The sequence below is a fragment of the Aristolochia californica genome, unplaced genomic scaffold, assembly GCF_029961685.1.
Source record: "Aristolochia californica isolate CCGP_79_NKW_82.1479 unplaced genomic scaffold, dmAriCali1.0.hap1 SCAF_2, whole genome shotgun sequence".
NCBI classification, from domain to species: Eukaryota; Viridiplantae; Streptophyta; class Magnoliopsida; order Piperales; family Aristolochiaceae; genus Aristolochia; species Aristolochia californica.
Window position 1 is genome coordinate 34,957,220 of NW_027181881.1, and position 26,736 is coordinate 34,983,955.

The 26,736-nt window shown below is 33.3% G+C and overlaps 1 protein-coding gene and 1 pseudogene across 1 annotated transcript; both read left to right on the top strand.

Annotated features, from left to right (window-relative positions):
- LOC137955002 (uncharacterized) overlaps window positions 1-26,736 on the top strand; it is a 185,791-nt pseudogene that overhangs the window by 18,102 nt on the left and 140,953 nt on the right.
- Window positions 19,686-21,526, top strand: LOC137957269 (tryptophan N-monooxygenase CYP79A68-like). The gene is made up of 2 exons (XM_068805023.1): window positions 19,686-20,723; window positions 20,900-21,526. Exons 1-2 carry the CDS (start codon window positions 19,686-19,688, stop codon window positions 21,524-21,526), a joined length of 1,665 nt encoding a protein of 554 aa, XP_068661124.1.

Sequence of the window (26,736 nt, forward strand, 5' to 3'; positions counted from 1 at the left end):
TCCCATCTTTTTAATTTGATTATCTTCTTTCAAAATGAATAAATAGAGAATATGGGAAAAAGGTGAAGAATGAAGAAAAGGAAAAAGGAAAAGGAGGAAAAACTTCTCCTAGTGAATTTCATAATTCTCTAGGAGAAATATTATTTTCCAAGTTATTTAGTTGAGTTTTATTCCTGCAAAAGGACACGTGTAAAGAGGAAAAAAGAGTATAAAATAAAAAAAATAAAAAAATAAAAAAAATAAATACAAATTTTTTTCCAACAAATTGAAATTCACTGGAAAAGGTTTTAAGATTTCTTGCATTGAATTTTTGGAGAAGGATTTTTCAAGAAGGATAAAAATTCGCAAGAAGAGATCACACAACGAATTTTTAAATTCACTTAGAGAATCTTTATTTTTCCCAACGAATTTCAGATTCGCTAGCAAAAGTCCACTTCTACTAGAAAATTTGATTCCAATGTTGGGTTTTTTATTGGCTAAACATGTTTTTCTTGTAGTGTGTGCGACGTATTGAGGAGCAAAATCATAAGATGAAGAAGTTTGAAATCGTTATGCAATGGTTCTGTCTGATCGATCAATCATGTGGGATAATCGATCAATCCTTGTGAAATTCACTTGGCTGGACAAAGGTTGATCGATCATTCTAGTGCTAGTTCAACTAAGTTGACTCTAAAAGCATGAGAATGATTTTGTCTTAGTTCTCTAACATGTTCTAAGGGATGTTTATGATGTTCCTAACCTTGTTTGTATGCAATGGATGACCTAAAGCTCCATATTCACTATTGTACTTAAAGAATGAAGTTAGGAATTCTCTCAGACATTTGTGACTGACTTTTGTCATATGACTTTTATACTTGAACTCTAGTATTCTCGTTGTCTTCTTCTTTGTGGGTGTTTCTTCAAGCGACGTCCATCAATGTTGTTTAAGATCTTAAGTAGGCTTGATTGTTTTGAATCTTTTGAAGTTGAGATGCATTGACTCTTGAAGGAAAAGTATCTAAACTACTTAGTTTTGCAAGTTGTTAGATCTATTAAATTTTGTTATCATCAAAAGCAATAAGGGAGTCAACATATGGTCAACACTCAATTCACGCCCCCCATCCCCTGAGAAGCCACTTGGGCCGACACAAATTTATCTAAATGCTCTACCCTCCCTAGACCACCCAACCTAGTAAACGATTCTAATAAAATCCATACAACGGTCCCATCGTATTCCCCCTCCTTCATCATGAGTTTTTTTCTCCTTGCTACATGAAAAACATTTTATAGCACATCAATATCTCAAGCAACATAATTAAAAATCAAAACAAAACATAAGCATAATTAAACATTAGTAACAGTATGATTAAACAACATGATTAAAAGTATGATTAAAGCATGATTAAAAATAAGATTAAAGATAAAATTAAACTAGATCAAATGGAATGGACGAGACCCAAAGAGAGGGAAAGTCAAAGGGAAGAAGAAGGAAGAGGATGGGAAACGAAAAAGGTGAAAAAAAAAAGAGAAAAGGGAGAAAATAAGAGAGAAAAATGGGGAAAAGTAAAAAGAAAAAGACAAAAATAAAAAGGGGGAAAATAAAAAATAAAGAGTAAAAGAATAAGGAAAAAGGAATAAAAAGTAAATTAAAAATTAAAAATTAACAAAATAAAATAAAATAAAGTAAAAATAAAATAAAAATATTAAAATATTAAAAACTAAAATAATAAAAAATAAGAAAAAAATAAAATACGATAATAGTAAAGAAAACTAAAAAACGAAAAAGGTTAAGAAAAAAATAAAAAAGGAAAATTATTAAAAATGTTAAAATATAAAAATAATGGGAAATAAATTAATTAATAATTAAAAATACGAAAATGAAAGGAAAACGAACAATATAATTAATCATACTAAAAAAATTAATGTATCAATTGATTAATTCATTATATAATTATAATGTGTTTAATTAATTAGTTAATTAAGTAATTACTACATGTTTTATAAAATAATTGATTCGTTATTACATTAAATGGGTCAATTGGTCAATTAATTATCATGAATCATCATGTAATTAATTATTTTTTACCTAATTAAAAACTATTCAATTAGTAAATACATTAATTACTAATCAACTAACAAGAATTACTAATCAACTAACAAGTATTAAATGCGATAAAATAGTATATGATTCTTGTTGTTTGCACTGATTGCATTAATTCTATTAACCAAATCAGTTGAATCCAATAACTTATTAATAGTATAACTTCTTAATTGAATTTTTTTAATTAACTTACAAATTAATTAATTAATTAATACTTGTTCCATTAAATTTTTTATTAGATATTACATTAAATAAGTCAATTTCCTGATAAATTCGCACAAATCATCTAGTATTTAATTATTTTTTACTTAATAAGTAATTATTAATTAGTAAATGTATTAATTACTAATTAATTAACAAGAATTAGTTGCAATGAAATAGTATATCATTCTGGTTGTTTGAACCGACTCAGTTAATTCTACTAACGAAATTAATTGAATCAAATAATTAGTTAATAATATAATTAGAATATGTTCAAGTAATTAGTTAAGTACTTACTACCTATATCATTAAATAATTGATTAGATATTACATTCAATAGGTCGATTGGTTATTTAATTAGCACAAATCATCATGTATTCAATAATTTTCTTACCTAATTTGTAATTATTTGATTAGTAAATGTATTTATTGCTAATTAATTAACTAATAATATAGCTCTGATCAAATAGTTATGTATTACAACAAGGTTATTTGGTTTGTTAATACAAGAATTAGTTATATAATTCGACTTTATTAAGTTTTATTGATTAATTCTGTATTAATTAATAGGTAATTATTACATCGACCGATTAATATTTTCATTAAATTGAAAAAGTTTTAATTATGTAAGGATTATGACAATTGTGCGAAATATGACTATTAAAATAGTATAGTGGCAATTATGATTAAAAACTTTATTTTTGGTCTATTTGAGATAAAAATATTATTTTTTAATAAACAAAATTGAAATTAAAATTAAAGGTAAGTTCTTAACAATTTAGTGCATTTCAATATCATTTTTTCCATATTTGAACCTTTTTTTGAAGTCAAAAAGAACTAAGAAGAATAAGAAAGAATTATTTTTCTTGTCCATAGATTTCAAAAGCTTTTTGTTAAATATGTTACGCTAATGGTTATACTTATAATATTTTATTTAAAAGAAAACTTACTTAAAAATTGATGCATTTACTTGAAAGATTATTTGAAAGAATCAAGGTTTAGAATGTTAATGAAAGTATGAAAGTTATTTTTTCTTTCAATCTACTTAAATTAGTTAATTAATGATTAGTTACATAAGGATTTATACACATGAGATGTTAATAAAGATGTAAATATGGAAGAAAAGATTGGAAAGGAAGAAGAAAGAAGAAGGAATAGATTTTCAAAGAGAGACTTTAGAAAATAATTCATAGCGAAATTCAGAATTTGCTAAGAGAACATTAAATTAACAATCTTTACCAAATTTATTATCTTCTTTCACAAGGAAAAAAAAGTGAAGAAGGAGAAGAAGAAAACAAGGGGAAGAAGCAAAGGATGAGAAACAACAATACAGAAAATAAAAGAAAATATTTCCCAACAAGTTTGAAAATTCAGTGGGAGAGGGAACCCTCTCCCAAAATATTTCAAAATTCATTGGGAAATTATTTTTCCCATCTTTTCAGTTTGATTCTCTTCTTTCAAAAGGAAAAAATTGAGAATATGGGGAAAAGATGAAGAACAAAGAGAACAAAAAAAGAGAAGGGGAGAAAAAGAGAAAAAGGAGAAAAAATTATGGAATAAAAAAAATCATGAAGAGGGTTTCTCTATAAAAATCAAGGTCACTTACATATCGAACGATTCTCAAATGTAGACTGGGAAGGATCCCCGGATGGCAGGAAATCTACTTCAGGATTTTTCACAATGGCTGGAGGGAATTTGGTTACATGGAGAAGCAAGAAGCAAAATGTAGTAGCACAGTCTAGTACAAAAGCAGAATACAGAGTCATGGCAAATACTGTTAGTGAACTCCTATGATCTCTTCTCACTGAATTGGGATTCTACAAAGAAACTTTGATGGATCTATATTGTGATAATCAACCAGCAATACACATTACATCAAATCCAATCTTTCACGAAAGAACAAAGCATATTTAATTGGACTAGCATTTTATACAAGAAAAGTTTCAAACATGTCTTTTATCTCTAAAGCATATATCATCATTTGTGAAGTTGCAGACATTCTCACCAAACTAGTCACTCATAAAATTTTGTCCACCATCTGCGGCAAGCTAGGCATCTACGATGTTTTCTCACCCCCAGCTAGAGGGGGAATGTTACAATGTGGGACCCACCATGGTTCACGAATTGGTGGGACCCACCATAAGGACGTGGGATGCCTAGAAGAGTCCTCACCCAAGCTAGCACGAGTTAAGAGATAAGAGGCACAAGCTGGAATAAGTTAGACGACTTGAAGATCAAGTGGTATCCACAAAGATACAACAAGTTGGTAATCTTATCAATATGAGATGGAAAATCATGTGGGACCCACAAAGATAAGACCACGAGCCAGCCTCCTCTCTTATGTCCACGTGATTGAAGAAGAGTTGGAGTTCAAGTTATATTAGACCTCTAGTAGATTGTGTCATCTTTTCATGATAGAATTATCTTAGAGAGTTAGAGTTGGAATGTAATTAGGAGACTTAATGGTTGATTGTATAAGGACTCTATCACTTCTTCTACTATAAATACAGGTATTGTAATTAGAAATTAATAAAGTTCTACAATTCTTTCTTGAGTAAATCTCTCTTTCTTTGTTTGGCGCACACCTTTCTTCTCTTCTTCTTCTCTTCTCTCTACTCGAGATCTTTCTTCCCCTTTCCTTTTTGTTCTTTCTCTCTTCTCTAGCTCAGAATATTGGAAAATGGATCCTAAATTTAATAGAAATTGAGGAGAAAATGGAGGGAAATTATAAGGGAAGAAGAGGGAAGAGGATGGGAAAAAGGAATAAGGTGAAAAAAAAAAGGAGTAAAAGAGAAAAAGGAGAAAATAAGAGAGAAAATAAGGGAAAAGGTAAAAACGAAAAACATAAAAGGAAAAAGAGGGGAAATAAAAAAAGAGAAAAATAATAAGGAAAAGGGAATGACAAGAAAATTAAAAAATAAATATAAATATAAATGGATAAATAAATAAATAAAGACAACAAAAATAAAAAATAAGAAAAAAATTTAAAATTTAAATTAAAAATATGAAAAGAGTAAATAAATTTAAAAATAAAGAAAAGGTTAAGTAAAAAAATAAAAAGGAAAATGGAAAGCAAGAAAATTAAAAAGAGAAAAAAATTAAAAATTAAAAATAATTGGAAATAAATTAATTAATTATTAAAAATCTGGAAAAAAATGAACAATATAATTAATCTTACTAAGAAAAGTAATGTATCAATTAATTAATTCATTACATAATTACAATGTGTTCAATTAATTAGTTAATTAAGTAATTACTACATGTTTCATAAAATAACTGATTCGTTATTACATTAAATAGGTCAATTGTTCAATTAATTATCACGAATCATCACGAAATTAATTATTTTTACCTAATTAATAATTATTTGATTATTAAATATATTAATTACTAATTAATTAACTAGTATTAGCTGAGATCAATTAGTATATCATTCTTGTTGTTTGCACTGACGCCATTAATTCTTTTAACCAAATTAATTGAACCCAATAACTAGTTAATAGTATAACTAGAATTTGTTTAATTAACTAAAAAATTAATTAATTAATTACTACTTGTTCCATTAAATTATTGATTAGTTATTACATTAAATAAGTCAATTACCTAATTAATTCGCACAAATCATCATGTATTTAATTATTTTTTCCTAATAAGTAATTATCCAATTAGTAAATGTATTAATTAATAATTTATTAACAAGAATTAGTTGCAATGAAATAGTATACCATTCTGGTTGTTTGAACTGACTCCATTAATTTTACTAAAGAAATTAATTTAAAAAAATATTTAGTTAATAATAAAATTATAATATGTTCAATTAATTAGTTAATTAAGTACATACTACCTATTTCACTAAATAATTGATTATTTATTACATTAAATAGGTCGATTGGTTACTTAATTAGCACAAATCATCAGGTATTCAATTATTTTCTTACCAAATTTTTAATTATTCAATTAGTAAATGTATTTAATGCTAATTAATTAACTAATATTATAGCTCTGATCAAATAGTTTTGTATTACAACAAGGTTATTTGGTTTGTTAATACAAGAATTAGTTATATTATTCGACTTTATTAATTTTTATTGATTAATTCTTCACTAAGTAATAGGTAATTATTACATCGACTGATTAATATTTTCATTAAATTGAAAAAGTTTTAATTATGTAAGGATTATGACAATTATGCGAAATATGACAATTAAGATAGTATAGTGGAAATTATGATTAAAAACTTTATTTTCGGTCTATTTGAGATAAAAATATTATTTTTTTATAAATGAAATTAAAATTTAATTTAGAGGTAATTTCTTATCCATTTAGTGCATTTCATTATCATTTTTTCCATATTTGAACCTTTTTTTGAAGTAAAAAAGAACTATGAAGAATAAGATAGAATTTTTTTTCTTGTCCATAGATTTCAAAAGCTTTTTGTTAAATATGTTAAACTAATGGTTATACTTATAATATTTTATTTAAATGAAAAGTTACTTAAAAATTGATGCATTTACTTGAAAGATTATTTAAAAGAATCAAGGTTTAGAATGTTAATGAAAGTATGAAAATTATTTTTTCTTTCATTCTACTTAAATTAGTTAATTAATGATTAGTTACATAAGGATTTATACACATGAGATGTTAATAAATATGTAAATATGGAAGAAAAGATTGGAAAGGAATAAGAAAGAAGAAGGAATAGATTTTCAAAGAGAAACATTAAAAAAAATTTCATAGCGAAATTCAAAATTCGCTAAGAGAACATTAAATTAACAATCTTTACTAAATTTATTATCTTCTTTCACAAGGAAAAAAAAAAGGTGAAGAAGGAGAAGAAGAAAACAAGGGGAAGAAGGACAGGATGAGAAACAACATAGAGAAAATAAAAGAAAACATTTCCCAACAAGTTTGAAAATTTAGTGGGAGAGGGAACCCTCTCCCAAAATATTTCAAAATTCATTGGGAAAATATTTTTCTCATCTTTTCAGTTTGATTCTCTTCTTTCAATAGGAAAAAAATTGAGAATATGGGAAAAAGATGAAAAACAAAGAAAAGGAAAAAAGAGAAGGGGAGAAAACATCTCCTAGAGAATTTCATAATTCTATGGGATAAATATTATTTTCCAAGTTATTTAGTTGAGTTTCATTCCTCTACACAAGGACAAATGAAAAGAGAAAAAAAGTATGAAATAAAAAAAATGTAAACGAACAGAAAAATTAAATAAAAATATTTTCCAACAAACAAGTTGTCCAAATGCATTGTCCACCAAACAAGTTTTTTTGTCCATATTTCCTCCCCAAAACATAGTAAACTTGATCCCAAATCTATCAAGTGTATCTTTCTAAGATACTCTCATACACAAAAGGGTTATGTTTGCTATAATCTCACTCTTCAACGTTTACTTGTGTCCAAGGATGCCACATTTTTTGAAGACTCTCCATACTACTATGACAATGCTCCTCTAGGTTTATCTTCAATACCAAGTTCTCCTCGAGCGGTAGTGCCCCATGCTATTGCAACTTCTTAGCCCCCAAAAACACTAGCTGACACCACACTTGCTGAGTTTATGGATCCCATCATGGTAAGTCCATCTTCTCCAGTTGTTTTTGGCCCACAATATGGTACTCGTCCTATTGCACAAAGAAAAGAACCCAGATCATGCACCAAACTTTCTACATCTCATCCCATATCAAATTTTGTGTCTCATCATCGTCTGTCCCTTACATGTTGTCAATTTTTCTCTACTATTTTTTCCATATTAGTACCACTGTCCTATCAGGAGGCTCTCAAACATCCAGGGTGGAAGGCAGCAATAGATGAAGAAATGCAGGCACTTTATGAAAATCAGATGTGGGTTCTAGTCCTACTTCCATCAGATAAGAAACCCATCGGTTGCAAATGGGTGTTTACTGTGAAACACAATCCGAATGGGTCTGTGGCTCAGCTTAAGGCTCGCCTCGTGGCTAAAGGCTATACACAATGTTATGGAATTGATTATGAGGAAACCTTCTCTCTAGTGGCAAAAATGAACTCGGGACATGTGTTATTATCTTTGGCAGCTAACTTTTCCTAGTAGGTATATCCACTTGATGTGAAAAATGTCTTTCTGAATGGGGACATTAAAGAAGAAATTTATATGCAACAACCACCTAGGTATGTGGTTGAGGGAGAGTCAGTATGTTGACTAAAAAAATCTTTGTATGGTCTAAACCCCTCCCCTCGTGCATGGTTTGAGAAATTTAGTGAAGGCCTTGTTAGAAGATAAGCTCAAGTTACACGACTAAGGAAGGCTCACATATCTAAAATTATTATAATATGGGCCACACGACCAAGGAAGGCCCACAAGATGGGCCCAAACCCATAAGAATTAGGACCCACAATGATTACCATGACTTGGCTTGGAAGATCAAGAATGACTCACAAAAGTATCTTATCTTATGGTCACGTCAAAAAAGAGTTTTAGTTTGAGTTATGTTTGTATTTTATCTATATTGAGTTATTTAATTATGTTAGAACTTATCTTTAAGTGTTAGAGTTTGGGTGTAATTGGGACAAGGGTAGTTTTATTGTAATTGGACTCTACTACCTTCCTCTATTATAAATAGAGGTTCATGTACTCTGATTACAACAAGTGATTGATGTCAATGAAGTATTTTACTTTTTCATAAATTCAACATGGTATCAGAGCAGGTTCTGTGAGTTGAATCGGTCAACTCACGGAGGTAATGTGATCCTTTTATCTAAACCCTAAACCCTAAGTCTAGGTTCGTAGTTTTTTTTGTAGTCCCGACACCCATACTTTGGTTTGTTTTTTTACCTCTATACGTAGTTTTTTATATTACAAATTATATATTTACGGAAATATATTTGAGTCTAATTTGCATAGAAAACCTATTTGTTCTGATCTGAATTATCTACAGAGAGATATCAATATTTGAATGAGCGAAGGTCAGATTGCAAAAAGGTTCAAGCAGCAGCAATAATCTTCAGATTCCGAGGTATTTTTTGCTCTCAAGAACTAGACTTTATATGGATAAATATATATATCAAAAGAAATATTTGTAAGTTTATTCTTTTACCTATTCAACCAATTTGTTATCTGATTATCCACAAAGAGAAATCGATATTTGAAGCAGCAAAGGTCAGATTGAAAAAGAGGTTCAAGCGGTAGCAGAAAGCTTCAAATTCCGAGGTATTATATGCTATCAAGAAAGAGATTTTATATGGAGAATTATATACCAAATGAAAGATACGTAAATCTATTTTCTTACCTATTCAAAAAAACCTCGGTATGATCTTTTCATAAGTAGATATTGATCTTTTAAGAGTCAATGGTCATTCTGGAAAATAGGAGAAACAGTATTTAGTTCGACCAGATGACAGAGACCGAAATATATTAGATTATTTATCTTCTGAAATTATATTTTATGAAGTTAAGTTATAATTTCATGAAATTTATTTAAGTCTACTTTCAGAAGGAAAAAAAATCATGTCAATCTGATATATATTGAAAGATATATTCGAATTGGAAGAATCAAATGTCATGTTGGTATTCAGTTGTATTGAAAAATCTGAATTTATGCCAATTGTTTGCGTCACTTTTTGAGTTGATATATCAAGAAAATATCTCACTTCTCCCTAGTTTGAGGGCTTATTATACATATTTGTTATTTGGGCTTATTTCTACATCTATGATATTTGGTTCAAGCTGGGATCACTGCCATTACCTCCAAACTTGAGGGGGAGAAGTAGAAGAAGTACAAGAAAGAGGTATTTTATTCCTTATGTTGAGGATAAGTTTATGTGACAAAAATATTCAAGAAAGGGGGAGCACAAAAGATGAAGCTTGTGCATCAATGAAGAAATTTTGATATCGGATTATTTCATGGGTTCTTTTACAAAGTTTATTATTTGGTTCGTGTTATATGTGTTGGAAGATGGTCGTGTTATATATAGTCGTTGCTATTATGTCTCGTTGGGGATATTATTATTGAAGAAGAGGTGGCCTCATACCATCATTTATTTGACTCTGTCAAAAAAATATCACAATTGGGAAACTATGACGGAGGAACTTATTATTACATCTATGTTATCCCCCCCTATAATGGCTTTTATGTCTCCTACACTTCAGAGCAATGCCGATAGACACACTACCAATAGAAGACGGAATGTGCCCTACATCCAGCTTTAGGACTGGAGTATGAAGCAATGGCTTATCGGCTAGGAGTGATTTTTACTCTCACTTATGCCACAGGGCCTCATGGAAGGACGCAACTGCATGAGGGGTAGTATTGGAAGATGGGTTACTTTATATATTCTTCACATCATTTGCAGCAAGTTGGGAGTTCATGTTGTTCTCTCACCCCCAGCTTGAGGGGGAGTGTTGGAAGATAAGCTCAAGCCCACACGACCAATGAAGGCCCACATATCTAAGATTATTATAAGATGGGCCACACGACCAAAGAAGGCCCACAAGATGGGCCCAAACCCATAAGAATTAGGACCCATAATGATTACCATGAGCTGACATCCTTATCACATCAGTTGGAAGATCAATGACTCACAATAGTATCTTATCTTATGGTCACGTCAAAGAAGAGTTTTAGTTTGAGTTATGTTTGTCTTTTATCTATATTGAGTTATTTAATTATGTTAGGACATATCTTTAAGTGTTAGAGTTTGGGTGTAATTGGGACAAGGGTACTTTTATTGTAATTGGACTTTACTTCCTTCTTCTATTATAAATAAAGGTTCATATACTCTGATTACAACAAGTTATTGATGTCAATGAAGTATTTCACTTTTCCATAAATTCAACATTCATACGGGCAGGATTTTACAGATGCTCTGGAGATCACTCGATTTTTATTAAAAACACACCTAGAGGCAAGGTAATTCTGGCAGTATATGTTGATGATATAATTTTAACTGAGAGTGATTCAATGAGCATCCAAGAAACAAAAGAAAAAATATGTGCAGAATTCAAGACAGGATCTTGGACTACTCAAATATTTTCTGAGTATTAAAGTATTGCAATCCGGACATGGGATTATACTATCCCAAAGGAAGTATGCCATTGATCTGCTGGAGGAGACAGGAATGCTAGGATGCAAACCAATAGACACTCCTATGGACTCAATTACAAAATTATATGCAGGTAGTAGTAAAGATGTAGACATCGTAAAATATCAGAGATTAGTGGGAAGACTTATTTACATGTGTAACAAGGTCGGATATATCGTATGTAGTAAGTGTGGTGAGTCAATACATGCACAAACCACAACTTTGTCATGAAAGGATATTATGATATCTGAAAGGAACACCAGGAAGAGGGCTTCTCTATAAAAATCATGATCACTTCAATATCGAAGGATTCTCAAATGTAGACTGGGCAGGATCTCCAGATGACAGGAAATCTACTTCAGGATTTTGTACGATAGTTGGAGGAAATTTGGTTATATGGAGAAGCAAGAAGCAAAATGTTGTAGCACGGTCTAGTGCAGAAACAGAATACAGAGTCATGACACACACTGTTAGTGAACTCCTATGGATAAGATATCTTCTCAGTGAATTGGGATTCTACAAAGAAGCTTTGATGGATCTATATTGTGATAATCAACCAGCAATACACATTACATCAAATCCAATCTTCTATGAAAGAACAAAACATATTGAAGTGGACTGGCATTTTATACGAGAAAAGTTTCAAGCATGCCTTTTATCTCTAAAGCATATATTACAAATTCCAGTTGCAGACATTCTCACCAAACTAGTCACTCATAAAATTTCGTCCACCTTCTGTAGCAAGCTAGGCATCTACGATGTTTTTTACCCCCAGCTCGAGGGGGAATATTACAATGTGGGACCCACCATGGTTCACGAGCTGGTGGGACCCACTATCAGGACGTGGTATGCCTAGAAGAGTCCTCACCCAAGCAAGCACTAGTTAAGAGATAAGAGGCACAAGCTGGAATAAGTTAGAAGAGTTGAATATCAAGTGGGACCCACAAAGATAAGACCACGAGCCAGCCTCCTCTCTTATCTCCACGTGATTGAAGAAGAGTTGGAGTTCAAGTTATATTAGACCTCTAGTGGATTGTGTTATCTTTTCATGATAGAATTATCTTAGAGAGTTAGAGTTGGAATGTAATTAGGAGACTTAAATGTTGATTGTATAAGGACTCTATCACTTCTTCTACTATAAATAGAGGTATTGTAATTCAAAATTAATCAAGTTCTACAATTCTTTCTTGAGTAAATCTCTCTCTCTTTGCTTTGCGCACACCTTTCTTCTCTTCTTCTTCTCTTCTCTCTTCTCTTGCTCAGAATATTGGAAAAATGATCCTAAATTTAACAAAAATTGAGGAAAAAAGGGAAGGAAAGTAAAAGGGAAGAAGTGGGAAGAGGATGGGAAAAAGGAATAAGGTGGAAAAAAAGAGAGAAAAAGGAGTAAAAGAGAAAGAGGAGAAAATAAGAGAGAAAATAAGGGAAAAAAGAAAAAAGAAAAACATAAAAGGAATAAGGGGGGAAATAAAAAATAATGAGAAAAAGATTAAGGAAAAAGGAATAACAAGAAAATTAAAACTAAATATAAATATAAAAATATAAATAAATAAAAATAGATAAATAGATAAATATTGAAGACAAAATAATAAAAATAAAAAATCAGAAAAAATTAAAATAAAAATTAAAAATATAAAAAGAGTAAAGAAAATGAAAAATAAAGAAAAGGATTAAGTAAAAAATAAAAAAGGAAGAATATTTAAAAAAATTAAAATATAAAATAACGGGAAATAAATTAATTAATTATTAAAAATCAGGGAAATGAAAAGAAAACGAACAATATAATTAATCGTATTAAAAAAATTAATGTATCAATTAATTAATTCATTATATAATTATAATGTGTTCAATTAATTAGTTAATTAAGTAATTACAACATGTTTCACAAAATAATTTATTCGTTATTACATTAAATGGGTCAATTGGTCAATTAATTATCACGAATCATCACATAATTAATTTTTTTACCTAATTAAAAATTATTAAATAATTAAATACATTAATTACTAATTAATTAACTAGTATTAGTTGCGATCAAATAGTATATGATTCTTGTTGTTTGCATTGACTGCATTAATTCTACTAACGAAATTAATTGAATCAAATAGTTAGATAATTTTAAAATTATAATATGTTCAATTAACTAGTTAATTCTATTAACCAAATTAATTGAATCCAATAACTTGTTAATAGTATATGATTCTTGTTGTTTGCATTCACTCCATTAATTCTATTAACCAAATTAATTGAATCCAATAACTAGTTAATAGTATAACTAGAATTTGTTTAATTAACTAACAAATTAATTAATTAATTACTACTTGTTCCATTAAATTATTGATTAGTTATTCCATTACAAATCATTAGGTATTTAATTATTTTTTACCTAATAAGTAATTATTCAATTAGTAAATGTATTAATTACTAATTAATTAACGAGAATTAGTTGCAATGAAATAGTATATCATTTTGGTTGTTTGAATCGACTACATTAATTCTACTAACGAAATTAATTGAATCAAATAATTAGATAATAATAAAATTATAATATGTTCAATTAATTAGTTAATTAAGTACCTAATTTTTAATTATTCAATTAATTAATGTATTTAATGCTAATTAATTAGCTAATATTATAGCTCTGATCAAATAGTTTTGTATTACAACAAGGTTATTTGGTTTGCTAATACAAGAATTAGTTATATAATTCGACTTTATTAAGTTTTATTGATTAATTCTTCACTAATTAATAGGTAATTATTAATAAAAGAAAACATTTTCCAACAAGTTTGAAAATTCAGTGGGAGAGGGAACCCTCTCCCAAAATATTTCAAAAAATTCATTGGGAAAATATTTCCCATCTTTTCAGTTTGATTCTCTTCTTTCAAAAGGAAATAATTGAGAATATGGGAAAAAGAAGAAGAGCGAAGAAAAGGAAAAAAGAGAAGGGGAGAAAACTTCTAGCGAATTTCATAATTCTCTGGGATAAATATTATTTTTCAAGTTATTTAGTTGAGTTTCATTCCTCTACCCAAGGACAAATGGAAAGAGAAAAAAAGTATGAAATAAAAAGAAAGAGGAAAAAGTACAGAAAAATTAAATAAAAATATTTTCCAACAAATTGAAAATTTATTTGTGAAGGTTTTAAGATTTTTTACAATGAATTTGGTAAAATTCATTTGGAGAGGTTTTTTTCGAGATGGAGGAAAATTCACGAGAAGAGATCTCCCAACGAATTTTTAAATTCACTTGGAGAAACTTTACTTCTCCCAATTAATTTCAGATTCGCTAGCAAAAGTCCACTTTTGCTAGCAAATTTGTGTGAGCATCATATTGAGGAGCAGGATTGTAAGATGAAGAACTTTGAGATGACTATGTTATGGTTATTTCTTTCAACAAATGTAGACTAAGAGACAGTCACCCCTAGATCCTCATGTTGATGGTGTATATTTTTAATTTATTTTTATAATTATAGTTTTTTTCTATTTTTAAAAAGTTTTGCTGTAATCTATAAAAAAATTGGGATTTTATTTTATCTTATTTTATATATATTTAAATCTTATATTAATTAATTTTTAATAAATTTATTCATTAAATACGGAAAAATATTTAGAGAGGTTGCATCTCTACCAACGAATTTATGAAATTCGTTAGCAAAGGATATATTACATAATGGGACCTCCGCCAACAAAAATGTGAAGTTTGCTCGGTAGGGGTTGGACTCTCTATCGTTCGCAGGCACATATTCAAAATCTCAGCTAATGAAATTAAAAAAAATTCAGTTGCAAGGATTCGACTTCTGTGAGTGAATTTGGGAATTTAGTGATTATTGGTTTTACATGGTGATTAACTTTACATGTTGAAGTTGCCATAGCGAGCGAGGAAGTTCTTTTGACCTGCTATCGGTGGCTGAGGAATCAATAACTTTAAAATTATTTCTTTGATTGCCCATTCCGCCATCCCTTCAGGTTTTACTTAGCAATGACTAGGTCGGGAATGTAAACCGTTTTTATGAGAAACGGGTTTCTCATTACGTGGTCTCAAACTTCTGGCAGTTGCAACTTCCGGCAGTTGTAACTCCCTCGGTAACACGAAACCATGAACCTTGATGGGAGGTTGGTTTTCGGTTAAGATATGTTTTTGGTCCACTGTCTCGTCACTCTCATTCCCCTTCAGTTCAGTGCCATCGCCGTTGAGTGCTCAGAGATCGGAAGCACCGAGAAAACAGAGCGAAGGAATTTGAAGCGTATGGAAGGAGGTACAATTTATCTTCCGTTTAATTCATAATGAATTTCATATTGTTATTAGAAATTCATGTTTAAGACTTACAGTTGGGATCAGAGCAGACCTCTGATCCAGTGTTTTGATTCCGAGCCTCTCTATTCTGTTTCCGCGCTCACGGGCGCCAGGCTCTGGCATCGGCGACAGCCAGCGTCGAGCATGACGCCGGCGCCGGCGACCATTCCGCACAGTTGCTGGCGCCGACCGCCGACGGATGCTGTCACACTACGCTCTCTGTGAGCTCACTGCGGCGGCTATCTCGTGACGCCTGAGAGCGTTGGACCCTTAGCACCGATGTCGGCGACCATTCCGACAGGTTTGTCGGTGTCGACGAGTTGAAAGAACGCCGGCAGAACGCCCATGCTTCTTCCTTCTGCGCGCGGCTGGAGGTTGAAGACGACCTCCAGCGCGCAAAAATATAAAATTAAAATCATAAGGTATTTCTGTAAATACCGAACGAGTTGGCTCGGGACGAGTTTTCTGCGACTCGCCGTTCCAACTCGGCAACCATGACTCAGGTCGGGTTGACTCGAAAAAAAAAAAAAAACAAATCGAATCGACTCGGACGAGCTGAGTTGGCTCGCCATTCTTGGGCCGAGCCGACTCGGTGCATAAATTAGATTTGCGCCGGCGGGATTCGAAGCCACGCCCAATGGGAAAATCATGTGCGCCAGAGACCATTAGGCCACTGGCCGTCTGGTGTTCAGTACATAGGAACATATAATTTTATTTCTGTTACAGTTTTTAATGCAATTTTTGGCATATATGTGAATGCATGAAATTAAAGTTATGCATAATATTATAGTTATTAATTATGCATATCTTATGAGCATATTTGGTGCATAATGATAACATGTTAGTGTAAGTTACAATTATGCAATTCATGCTATTCTCATATATTTATGAGATTTAATGTCTAGTGATCTATATAATTTTTATTAGTTAGAGAGTAGCCACAACATCTTTAATTTAATAAAAATTATATATTATGATTAGGATCACATAAATAATATTAGACATTAATTGTAACTAATTTTACTTGATATAATAAATTTTATCCCATAGGAATTTTTATTATATTTGAGTTTATTAGTTAGGATAAAGTATCAAGTTATTCATAAGTTACCCACAGGGATTATGAATTCATAAATAATTTGATAATTTTATCATAAAGAAAAATTAGAAATTAATTGTAATTAATTATACTTAATATAATAAATTTTATCCCACAGGAATTTTTATTATATTTGAGTATATTAATTAGGATAAAATATCAAATTATTCATAATTTACCCACAGGAATTATGAATTCATAAATAATTTGATAGTTTTATCATCAAGTTTACTCATAAAGAATCTTGAATCTACTTGAATTAAAAAACATTTAACCCACAGGCAATGTTTTTTATGTTAGTTGATTTGATTTTTAAGCATGATTTACATTGGTAAAACATGATATTTTATTCAGGCCTCAATTTTAACATCGGCATGTAATTTATACTTTTATGCAGTTGTACAACCTGCACATTTCTCTGATTTTCGTTGTGATATCCCTGATCTTAAGGGAGATAATTATAAGGTCTGGAAAGAGAGAATACTTCTTCATTTAGGGTGGATGGACATAGATTATGCTATTAGGAAAGACGAACGACCCGTAATTACTGATACCAGCACTGCAGTTGCAATTACACTTTATGAACGATGGGAGCGATCTAATCGCCTCAGTGTAATGTTCATTAAGACTAAAATTGCTGCTGGTATTCGTGGTTCTGTTGAGCAGTATGAAAATGTCAAAGACTTGCTGAAAGCCATTGACGCTCAATTTGTCACTTCAGATAAGGCATTAGCAAGCACCCTAATCATGAAGTTCTCATCCATCAAGCACACCAGTATGAGAGGTGTGCGTGAGCACATCATGCAAATGAGGGATATTGCGGCTCAATTGAAAAATCTTGAGGTTGATATGTCAGAATCTTTTGTGGTGCATTACATTCTGAATTCCCTTCCGCATCAATATGGACCCTTCAAAATCTCATACAACACACATAAAAATAAATGGTCAGTTAATGAACTTTTGACCATGTGTGTTCAAAAGGAAGGGAGACTGGTGATGGAACAAGGAGAAAATGTCATGATGGCAACACATGGAAAGGGCAAGTATCAAGCCAAACAAAAAGGGAAGGGTAAAATATCCCCCCAAGCTGGTATTAAGAAAGATTCCAAGTGTTTTTTTCTGTAAAAAGAGGGAACACATGAAGAAGGAATGTGCCAAGTTTCAGAAATGGCTTGCTGACAAAGGTACACCAACCTCATTTGTTTGTTATGAATCTAATATGGTTAATGTCAATAATTACACTTGGTGGATTGATTCTGGATCAACAATCCACATCTCGAATTCCTTGCAGGGTTTGCAAAACCTAAGGAAACCAGTGGGAAGTGAGCATCAAATATTCTCAGGAGATCAGATGAGCTCACATGTGGAAGCTATAGGAACTTGCTATTTAACTTTAAGTAGTGGCTTTGTTTTAAAATTAGAAAAGACCTTTTATGTTCCAAGTTTCTCCAGAAACTTGATTTCAGTTTCAAGGCTTGTACCTTATGGATATTCTTTTAACTTTTCAGACTCATCTTTCAGTTTATATTATCAGTCTGATTGTGTTGGGAATGGTACATTGTCTAATGGTCTTTATAGCATTAATTTACAAAACAATGCCACTTACGGTTCAATGCATGTTCACACTGGTAATAAAAGAGGTGTTATTAATGAGGATTCCTCTACATTATGGCACCGGAGATTAGGTCATATCTTCATAGATAGAATTAAAAGATTAGTGAATGAAGGGGTACTTAATACTCTAGATTTTACTGATTTTAAGACTTGTGTAGACTGCATAAAGGGAAAGCAGACTAACAAGTCAAAGAAAGGTGCCAATAGGAGTTCAACCATATTAGCGATCATACATACTGATATATGTAGTCCAGACATGGACTCACATGGTCAAAAATACTTCATCTCTTTTATAGATGATTCCTCACGATACATGTATCTCTACATGCTTTATAACAAGTATGAAGCCTTAGATGCCTTTAAGATCTTTAAGGCTGAAGTAGAGACACAATGCGGTAAGCAAATTAAGATCGTGAGATCAGATAGAGGTGGAGAATACTATGGTAGATACACTGAGAATGGACAAGCACCTAGGTCATTTACAAAGTTTCTTTAGGAACATGGGATTGTTGCCCAATATACCATGCTTGGTTCTCCAGACCAAAATGGTGTAGCAGAAAGAAGAAACCGAACATTATTAGGCATGATGCAGAGTATGCTTAGTAACTCCAATCTTCCTAGATCCTTGTGGCCTGAAGCACTTAAGACGGCTACCAACGAATTTATGAAATTCGTTAGCAAAGGATATATTACATAATGGGACCTCCGCCAACAAAAATGTGAAGTTTGCTCGGTAGGGGTTGGACTCTCTATCGTTCGCAGGCACATATTCAAAATCTCAGCCAATGAAATTAAAAAAAATTCAGTTGCAAGGATTCGACTTCTGTGAGTGAATTTGGGAATTCAGTGATTATTGGTTTTACACGGTGATTAACTTTACATCTTGAAGTTGCCATAGCGAGCGAGGAAGTTCTTTTGACCTGCTATCGGTGGCTGAGGAATCAATAACTTTAAAATTATTTCTTTGATTGCCCATTCCGCCATCCCTTCAGGTTTTACCTAGCAATGACTAGGTCGGGAATCCTTAAACTAAGTATAAAGGTCACATTCCGCACCTTCCCCACACGCCGCACTCCACATCTTTTACCCAGGAGCCGCCTCTCGCCCATCGGCACCGTGAATCGGCCAAGAGTCCGCAGTGTCACCTGGTCACGTCAAGCACAAAAACCAAACGTGCGTAGTCCCCTTGATTTCCTAGCTGCTTCCCCCCGTCTCTCGAGAAAACCATCACAATGGTTTCAAATATATAAGGAAACTAACCTCCTCTCTCACTACTCACCCCCTCTTGCGCTTCTGTACCGATACTAGTCCCCCATGGCCCAAGTGTTGGCCATGAAGAACAACACCTCTGCAGCTCTCCCCACCTCCTTCCTCACCCTCACATGGGGCACTTCCTCCGACGTCCTCACCAGCGGCATCACCGCTGGTTTACTGCCTACGCTTCCCACCACCGGCCTCATCTTAGTTGCTTCTTTTCTCTTCGTCCTCTTGCTGTTCAGATCTGATAACTTGAAGAAGAGCAAGTCAGTAATTGAGCTTCCGCCAGGACCGGCTCCTTGGCCATTTCTTGGTAACCTTCCGGAGATCTTCTTCAACAGGCCGGCGTTCCGGTGGATCTTGGGACTCATGAAGGATATGAACACAAACATTGCATGCGTCAGGCTTGGGAATGTGCATGTGGTACCCGTCACTTGTCCTGAGATAGCTCGGGAGTTTCTGAAAAAGCAGGACGCAATCTTTGCGTCCAGGCCGCTCACAATGGGAACGGAGTATTCCAGCCGGGGCTATCTCTCCATTGCAGTGACACCATGGGGAGACCAGTGGAAGAAGATGAGGAGGGTCGTGGCATCAGAGATCATGAGCCCCGCCAGACTCCGGTGGCTCCATGATAAAAGAACCGAGGAGGCTGATAACCTCGTCAGATACGTTTACAGCCAGTGCAAATCCTCCGAGGAGGGTGCAGTTGTGGATGTTAGGGAAGTAGTGAGGCAATATAGTGGCAATGTGATCAGGAAAATGATGTTCAACAAGAGATACTTTGGGAAGGGGAGGGAAGATGGAGGGCCCGGAATGGAGGAAGTGGAGCACGTCGATGCACTCTTCACTGTGCTCTCCCATGTCTATGCTTTCTGCGTCTCCGATTATATGCCTTGTTTGAGGTGGTTGGATTTGAATGGGCATGAGAAGACCATGAAGAAGGCCATCCAGATAGTGAACAAGTACCACGATAAGGTGATTGGGCAAAGAATAAAAGATTGGAGGATTGGACTGGAAAAGGAGCCTGAGGATCTTCTTGATGTTCTCATCTCCGTAAAAGACTGCAGTGGGAAACCTTTGCTTACGACGGAAGAAATCAAAGCACAAACAGCGGTAAGTTAGCCAGAACTGAAGAACCGTATTTGTTTCTGTTATAAATCAATTTTGTTCACATGATCGTGAAAGACACGCCACTCATCCTTCTTCAAATAAGTAGCATAACTCTGGAAATTCAAAACCTGGTTAAACAGAAGAGTTTCTAACGCGTGCTTAATTTGTTGAACTTTCAGGACTTGATCTACGCAGCAGTAGACAACCCATCAAACGCAGTTGAATGGGCCCTGGCAGAGATGCTGAACGAGCCGGACATGCTTCGCAAAGCGGTGGAGGAAGTAGACCGGGTGGTGGGGAAAGACAGGCTGGTTCAAGAGTCAGACTTCCTACAGCTGAACTACGTGAAGGCCTGCGCTCGGGAAGCATTCCGTCTCCACCCTATTGCCCCCTTCAACCTTCCGCATGTTTCCAGCTGCGACGCCACCGTCGCCGGCTACTTCATACCCAAGGGTACCCACGTTCTGCTAAGCCGAATAGGCCTAGGAAGGAACCCCAAGGTTTGGGATGACCCGCTCAAGTTCAGGCCGGAGCGTCACATGGGTTCCGCCGAGGTGGACCTGCTGGAGACGGAGCTCCGGTTCATCTCCTTCAGCACCGGGCGCAGAGGTTGCATGGGTGCTCCCCTCGGCACCGCCATGACCGTCATGCTTCTGGCCAGACTTCTCCAAGGCTTCAACTGGAGCGTGCCGGCCGGCACGTCAAGCATTGATCTCTCGGAGTCCCCAAATGATCTCTTCCTGGCCAAGGCTCTGCTGGCTCAAACTAAACCTCGGCTGGCTGCACACCTCTATACACCCCACTAGAGTGGGTGAGAGCATTTCTTTTGACGATTTTTAACTACGTATATATATATGTTATATGTTATAAATAGATTAATTGTCTCTTTCTCTGCTTGCATTGGTGGAGAGTAAGAGAGGACGAACATTTGTGGGGGGGAAATGGGAAGTGATTTTTTTTTTTTTGGCAATTATGCTCATTTAATTCTGTTTATTTCATTGAAATTTTTATTAAATGTAGTACTTATAAGGATGGATCGTCGATTTGTGTTGGTGGAATTAAAATAAGTCCTAGCGCCCCAAGTTCCAACATAGATGAAATATGCTTGGATGCTGCCTTGTTAGTAATGATCCCAATTCCCATATAGTCAATGGTGAATTTAGTGGACCAAGCATCTCCTCTAGTGTACAACCCATTTGTTTTAAAAAATAATAACACAAATAACCAATTTTTCAACTTAATATCACAAATACGTAATTTTGACCGATCTACTGCACATGTACACAGTCAAAGGTGACATGTAAACTTTCACCACTGGTATTTGGCATCAACGTCTCAGGCATCCTTCAAATAAAGTATCTATTTCATTTATTTATTTTTAATAAAAACTCTTGTAGTTCAAACAATTGTACGATTTTCCCTTAGCTAAACAGACTAGATTGTCATTTTCTTTGAGCATAATCTCTAGTAAATCATCTTTTGAAATATTGCATGTTGATATCTGGGGGGTTACCAAATTATATTTATTTCTAGGCCCCAATATTTCTTCACCATAGTTGATGATTTTACTAGATGCGCATGAATTTATTTGATGCACCACAAATCTGAAACTCAAACTCACCTGACTAATTTCATTAGCATAGTAGAAACCCAATTTTCTTCCAAGGTGAAAATTGTGCATAGTGATAATGACTCTGAATTTATTCTTGCGACTAACTACTTGTCCAAATGCATTGTCCACTATACAAGTTGTGTTCTCTCTTCACAATAGAACGGGGTAGCACAACATAAATATTAACACCTGCTAAACATGGTCCGAGCCTTGCTTTTCCAAGCCTATCTTCCTAAAAGATTTTAGGGGAATGCCATTATTAATTGTTACTTATCTAAAAAATCAGACACTTGCCGCAATTTTGCAAGGTAAAACACATTATGAGTAATTATTTAATATTGTACCCAATTACTCACATTTATGAGTATTTGGATGTTTATGTTTTTCCTCCGGTCATGCCCACAAACCATCAAAATTTGATGCGCATGCAATCTGTTACATTTTTCTTTGGTACCCTAAGGATATAGAGTATATGATCTTGAAATACATAGAGTGTTTGTCTCCCGAGATGTTACTTTCTTTGAAAAAAGAATTCTCTCTTAAACACATTCTCTCCTAATAAAAAGGATCTTTTAGACAGATTGCAATCTGTAAAAATGATGAAGAACTTTCAATATAACAACAACTTCATTGCAACATCTATTAAAAAAGGAAAGAAAATAAAGAAAGACTTACAATTGGAGAAACCTTGAAGCAACCTTGGAGACAACTTCCGATCTTTTCAAGTGATGCCTAAACACACAAACTGGTTCCCTATTTGTAGCTTTTGGAACCTAGATTTTTAATTAGAAATTACATTAATTTCAACTTCTTTTGAAATCCAACGATGAAAATTTGACGCGCGTCTTCCATTATTGTAGACACTGTGGTGGTGTCTTCTGATGTGTCTTCTATTATTGTAGACATTGGAGTGGTGGTTGATGTCGATGTTGCGATATTGTAGTTGATGTGACTTTCCAGGCGATACTGTAGCTGATGTGACCTACCGGTAAATGAAATTTTTTCTTTTGATGTGATGTAGTCAATTTTTACTTTCTTTAAGTCATCAATTTTATGCTCTAGCTTTTTTATTACAGTGATTTGACTATATGGCATTTAGATTTCTTTGCCATTGTAATCAAAAGATGTTTCTTTTATGACCCTGATTGGTCAATTGTAGCGTTCTTCCATTATGAGTTTGCTGATTTGACACCTTTGTTGTTTTCCCCGAAGATTAGGAAGTCCAATTGTATGCATCCTATGTTTTGATTCTTTTCCTTCTCTTCAATATTTCACAGGATTCAGAAATAGATGTCTTGTTCTTGTATCAAGACTAAGATAAGCATTGATCAGTGGATTGGAGATCTAATAATCGTTTTGTTTGTTCATTTGTAAGAAATTTTTTTTCTTAGTTCATGATTGAACTTTGTGAATCATGGCCTCTCAGTAGTCACCAATCGATGCATCATGGTCTTCGGGTTGTGATTATGGATTAAAACCCATTTCTTCATCCTGATTACCATCTTGACTACTTTCCTTGGAGGACTCATGGGCAGAGATTGACATATTGTCATCTTTAGAATTTTTATTTAATTCTGAAAAAAATCATCTTCAATGGAGTCAAGAGCTTTGATGAGTAGCTCTTCTTCAGATATGTGCGAAAAATTTTCTTTTAATTGCGCTTTGATAATATCAAATGGTGACATCTTTGTCGCAAGCTCCACATATTGAGGAGTTAAATTTTTATATTTGAGAATTACAGCCTTAATTTCTGTAATCTTTCTTCCATGGTTGTAGTGGGAAATTTTCCCCACATACGTATGGAAATTATGCTGCAAGATTGGCAGCTATGGTTCATTGAAAGCAATTTTTAAACCCTATTTTCATATCCATGAAAGAGAAAATTCTAGAAAGAAAAAGAATGTATCCGATCCTTTCACCAAGTTCTGGACATCCTTAATATTAGGATGAATGATTCACCATTGACCATATAAATCCTGAATGGGTTCAGAAAGAATAGAGATTGGAAGCCCCAATTTAGCCCACCATTTTTACACTCATAAAGAAATTGGTATTTTATTTGTAGGTGGTTCTTAATTTCAACACCGAGTGCAATAAACCTGGTATGTTTATGTGTAGGATTTTGGTAATAAAACATGTTGGACCACGCATTAACATAATCCCAGTAATTGTACCCCTTATTATTAGGAGTAATTTCTTCATCAGAAAGATTATGCTTACCCTAAATCATCTGAGAGATAAACTTGATTATTGTGCAACTACTATAGGAAATTGGACTATCCATTTTGTTAATATTGGACGAAGTGTGATGATAGGTCATAGATTGGGTATGAGCTCATATTGCCTCATAATCAAACCATGATTTGTGGTTGGTTATTGGGAGGAAGGATTCTCTTAACCACTTGGAACATATTTTCCAAGGATCAATAGTCACGACTATATCCTCGCAATTGATGACCGGAATGTCGACCGTAATTGGAAGTGTTGTAAAAATGGGGTTTACTAGAACCGCGTCCTTCATTTACGTTGAGGATGCTTCGGGAACTTTATTTTTCCCTTTATTTATCCCTTTATTGGGATTGAACTTGCCAGGGCATGTTCCTCCTCTAGCAGAGAGAGGATGTCCCATGTAAGGAAATTGTGACATTTTGTTATCCCTGCAAGAATTCACAAGTGAGAAAATTAGGTAGAGAGTTATTTTCTCCCTTGATATATTAGATATCAAAATTAAAAGCGCTTAATTCCACCTGTCATTGTGCAAATATTTGTTTTGATGTCAAAAAAATTATATCTTTTTAAGAATTTGTTTAGCTTTAGAACAATCTACCCTTAGAAGGAATTGTTGATTAAGTAGATCGTCCTTAAATTTACCAATACATTTAACAATAGCAAAAATTTCTTGCTTAACAATTGAATAATTCAATTGCGCTTGTTTCCAAAGGCCAAAATTCGTACCAATTCTTCTTTATTAGATTTTGGATTTAATTGTTTAAATATTCCCCCATATCCAATATGTGAGGCATCAATTTCAAAATGCCTTCTTCCATTGAGGGTTGGCCAAGGTAAGACAAGGTAACTGTCTAACTCGAGCTTTAATTTCTTGGACGGCCTTAATATGCTTTATGGTGCAAGGAGCGTGTTCTTTTGCAGTCTTTCATTGGGAAAATATTTTTCCCATCTTTTTAATTTGATTATCTTCTTTCAAAATGAATAAATAGAGAATATGGGAAAAAGGTGAAGAATGAAGAAAAGGAAAAAAGAAAAGGAGAGAAAACTTCTCCTAGTGAATTTCATAATTCTCTAGGAGAAATATTATTTTCCAAGTTATTTAGTTGAGTTTTATTCCTGCAAAAGGACACGTGAAAAGAGGAAAAAAGAGTATAAAATAATAAAAAAGAGAAAAATAAATACAAAATTTTTTCCAACAAATTGAAATTCACTGGAAAAGTTTTAAGATTTCTTGCATTGAATTTTTGGAGAAGCATTTTTCAAGAAGGATAAAAATTCGCGAGAAGAGATCACACAACGAATTTTTAAATTCACTTAGAGAATCTTTATTTTTCCCAACGAATTTCAGATTCTCTAGTAAAAGTCCAATTCTACTAGAAAATTTGATTCCAATGTTGGGTTTTTTATTGGCTAAACTTGTTTTTCTTGTAGTGTGTGCGACGTATTGAGTAGCAAAATCGTAAGATGAAGAAGTTTGAAATCGCTATGCAATGGTTCTGTCTGATCGATCAATCATGTGGGATAATCGATCAATCCTTGTGAAATTCACTTGCCTGGACAAAGGTTGGTCGATCATTCTAGTGCTAGTTCAACTAAGTTGACTCTAAAAGCATGAGAATGATTTTGTCTTAGTGCTCTAACATGTTCTAAGGGATGTTTATGATGTTCCTAAACTTGTTTGTATGCAATGGATGACCTAAAGCTCCATATTCACTATTGTACTCAAAGAATGGAGTTAGGAATTCTCTCAGACATTTGTGACTGACTTTTGACATATGACTTTTATACTTGAACTCTAGTATTCTCGTTGTCTTCTTCTTTGTGGGTGTTTCTTCAAGCGACGTCCATCAATGTTGTTTAAGATCTTAAGTAGGCTTGATTGTTTTGAATCTTTTGAAGTTGAGATGCATTGACTCTTGAAGGAAAAGTATCAAAAGTACTTAGTTTTGCAAGTTGTTAGATCTATTAAATTTTGTTATCATCAAAAGCAATAAGGGAGTCAACATATGGTCAACGCTCAATTCACGCCCCCCATCCCCTGAGAAGCCACTTGGGCTGACACAAATTTATCTAAATGCTCTACCCTCCCTAGACCACCCAACCTAGTAAACGATTATAATAAAATCCATACAACGGTCCCATCGTATTCCCCCTCCTTCATCATGAGTTTTTTTC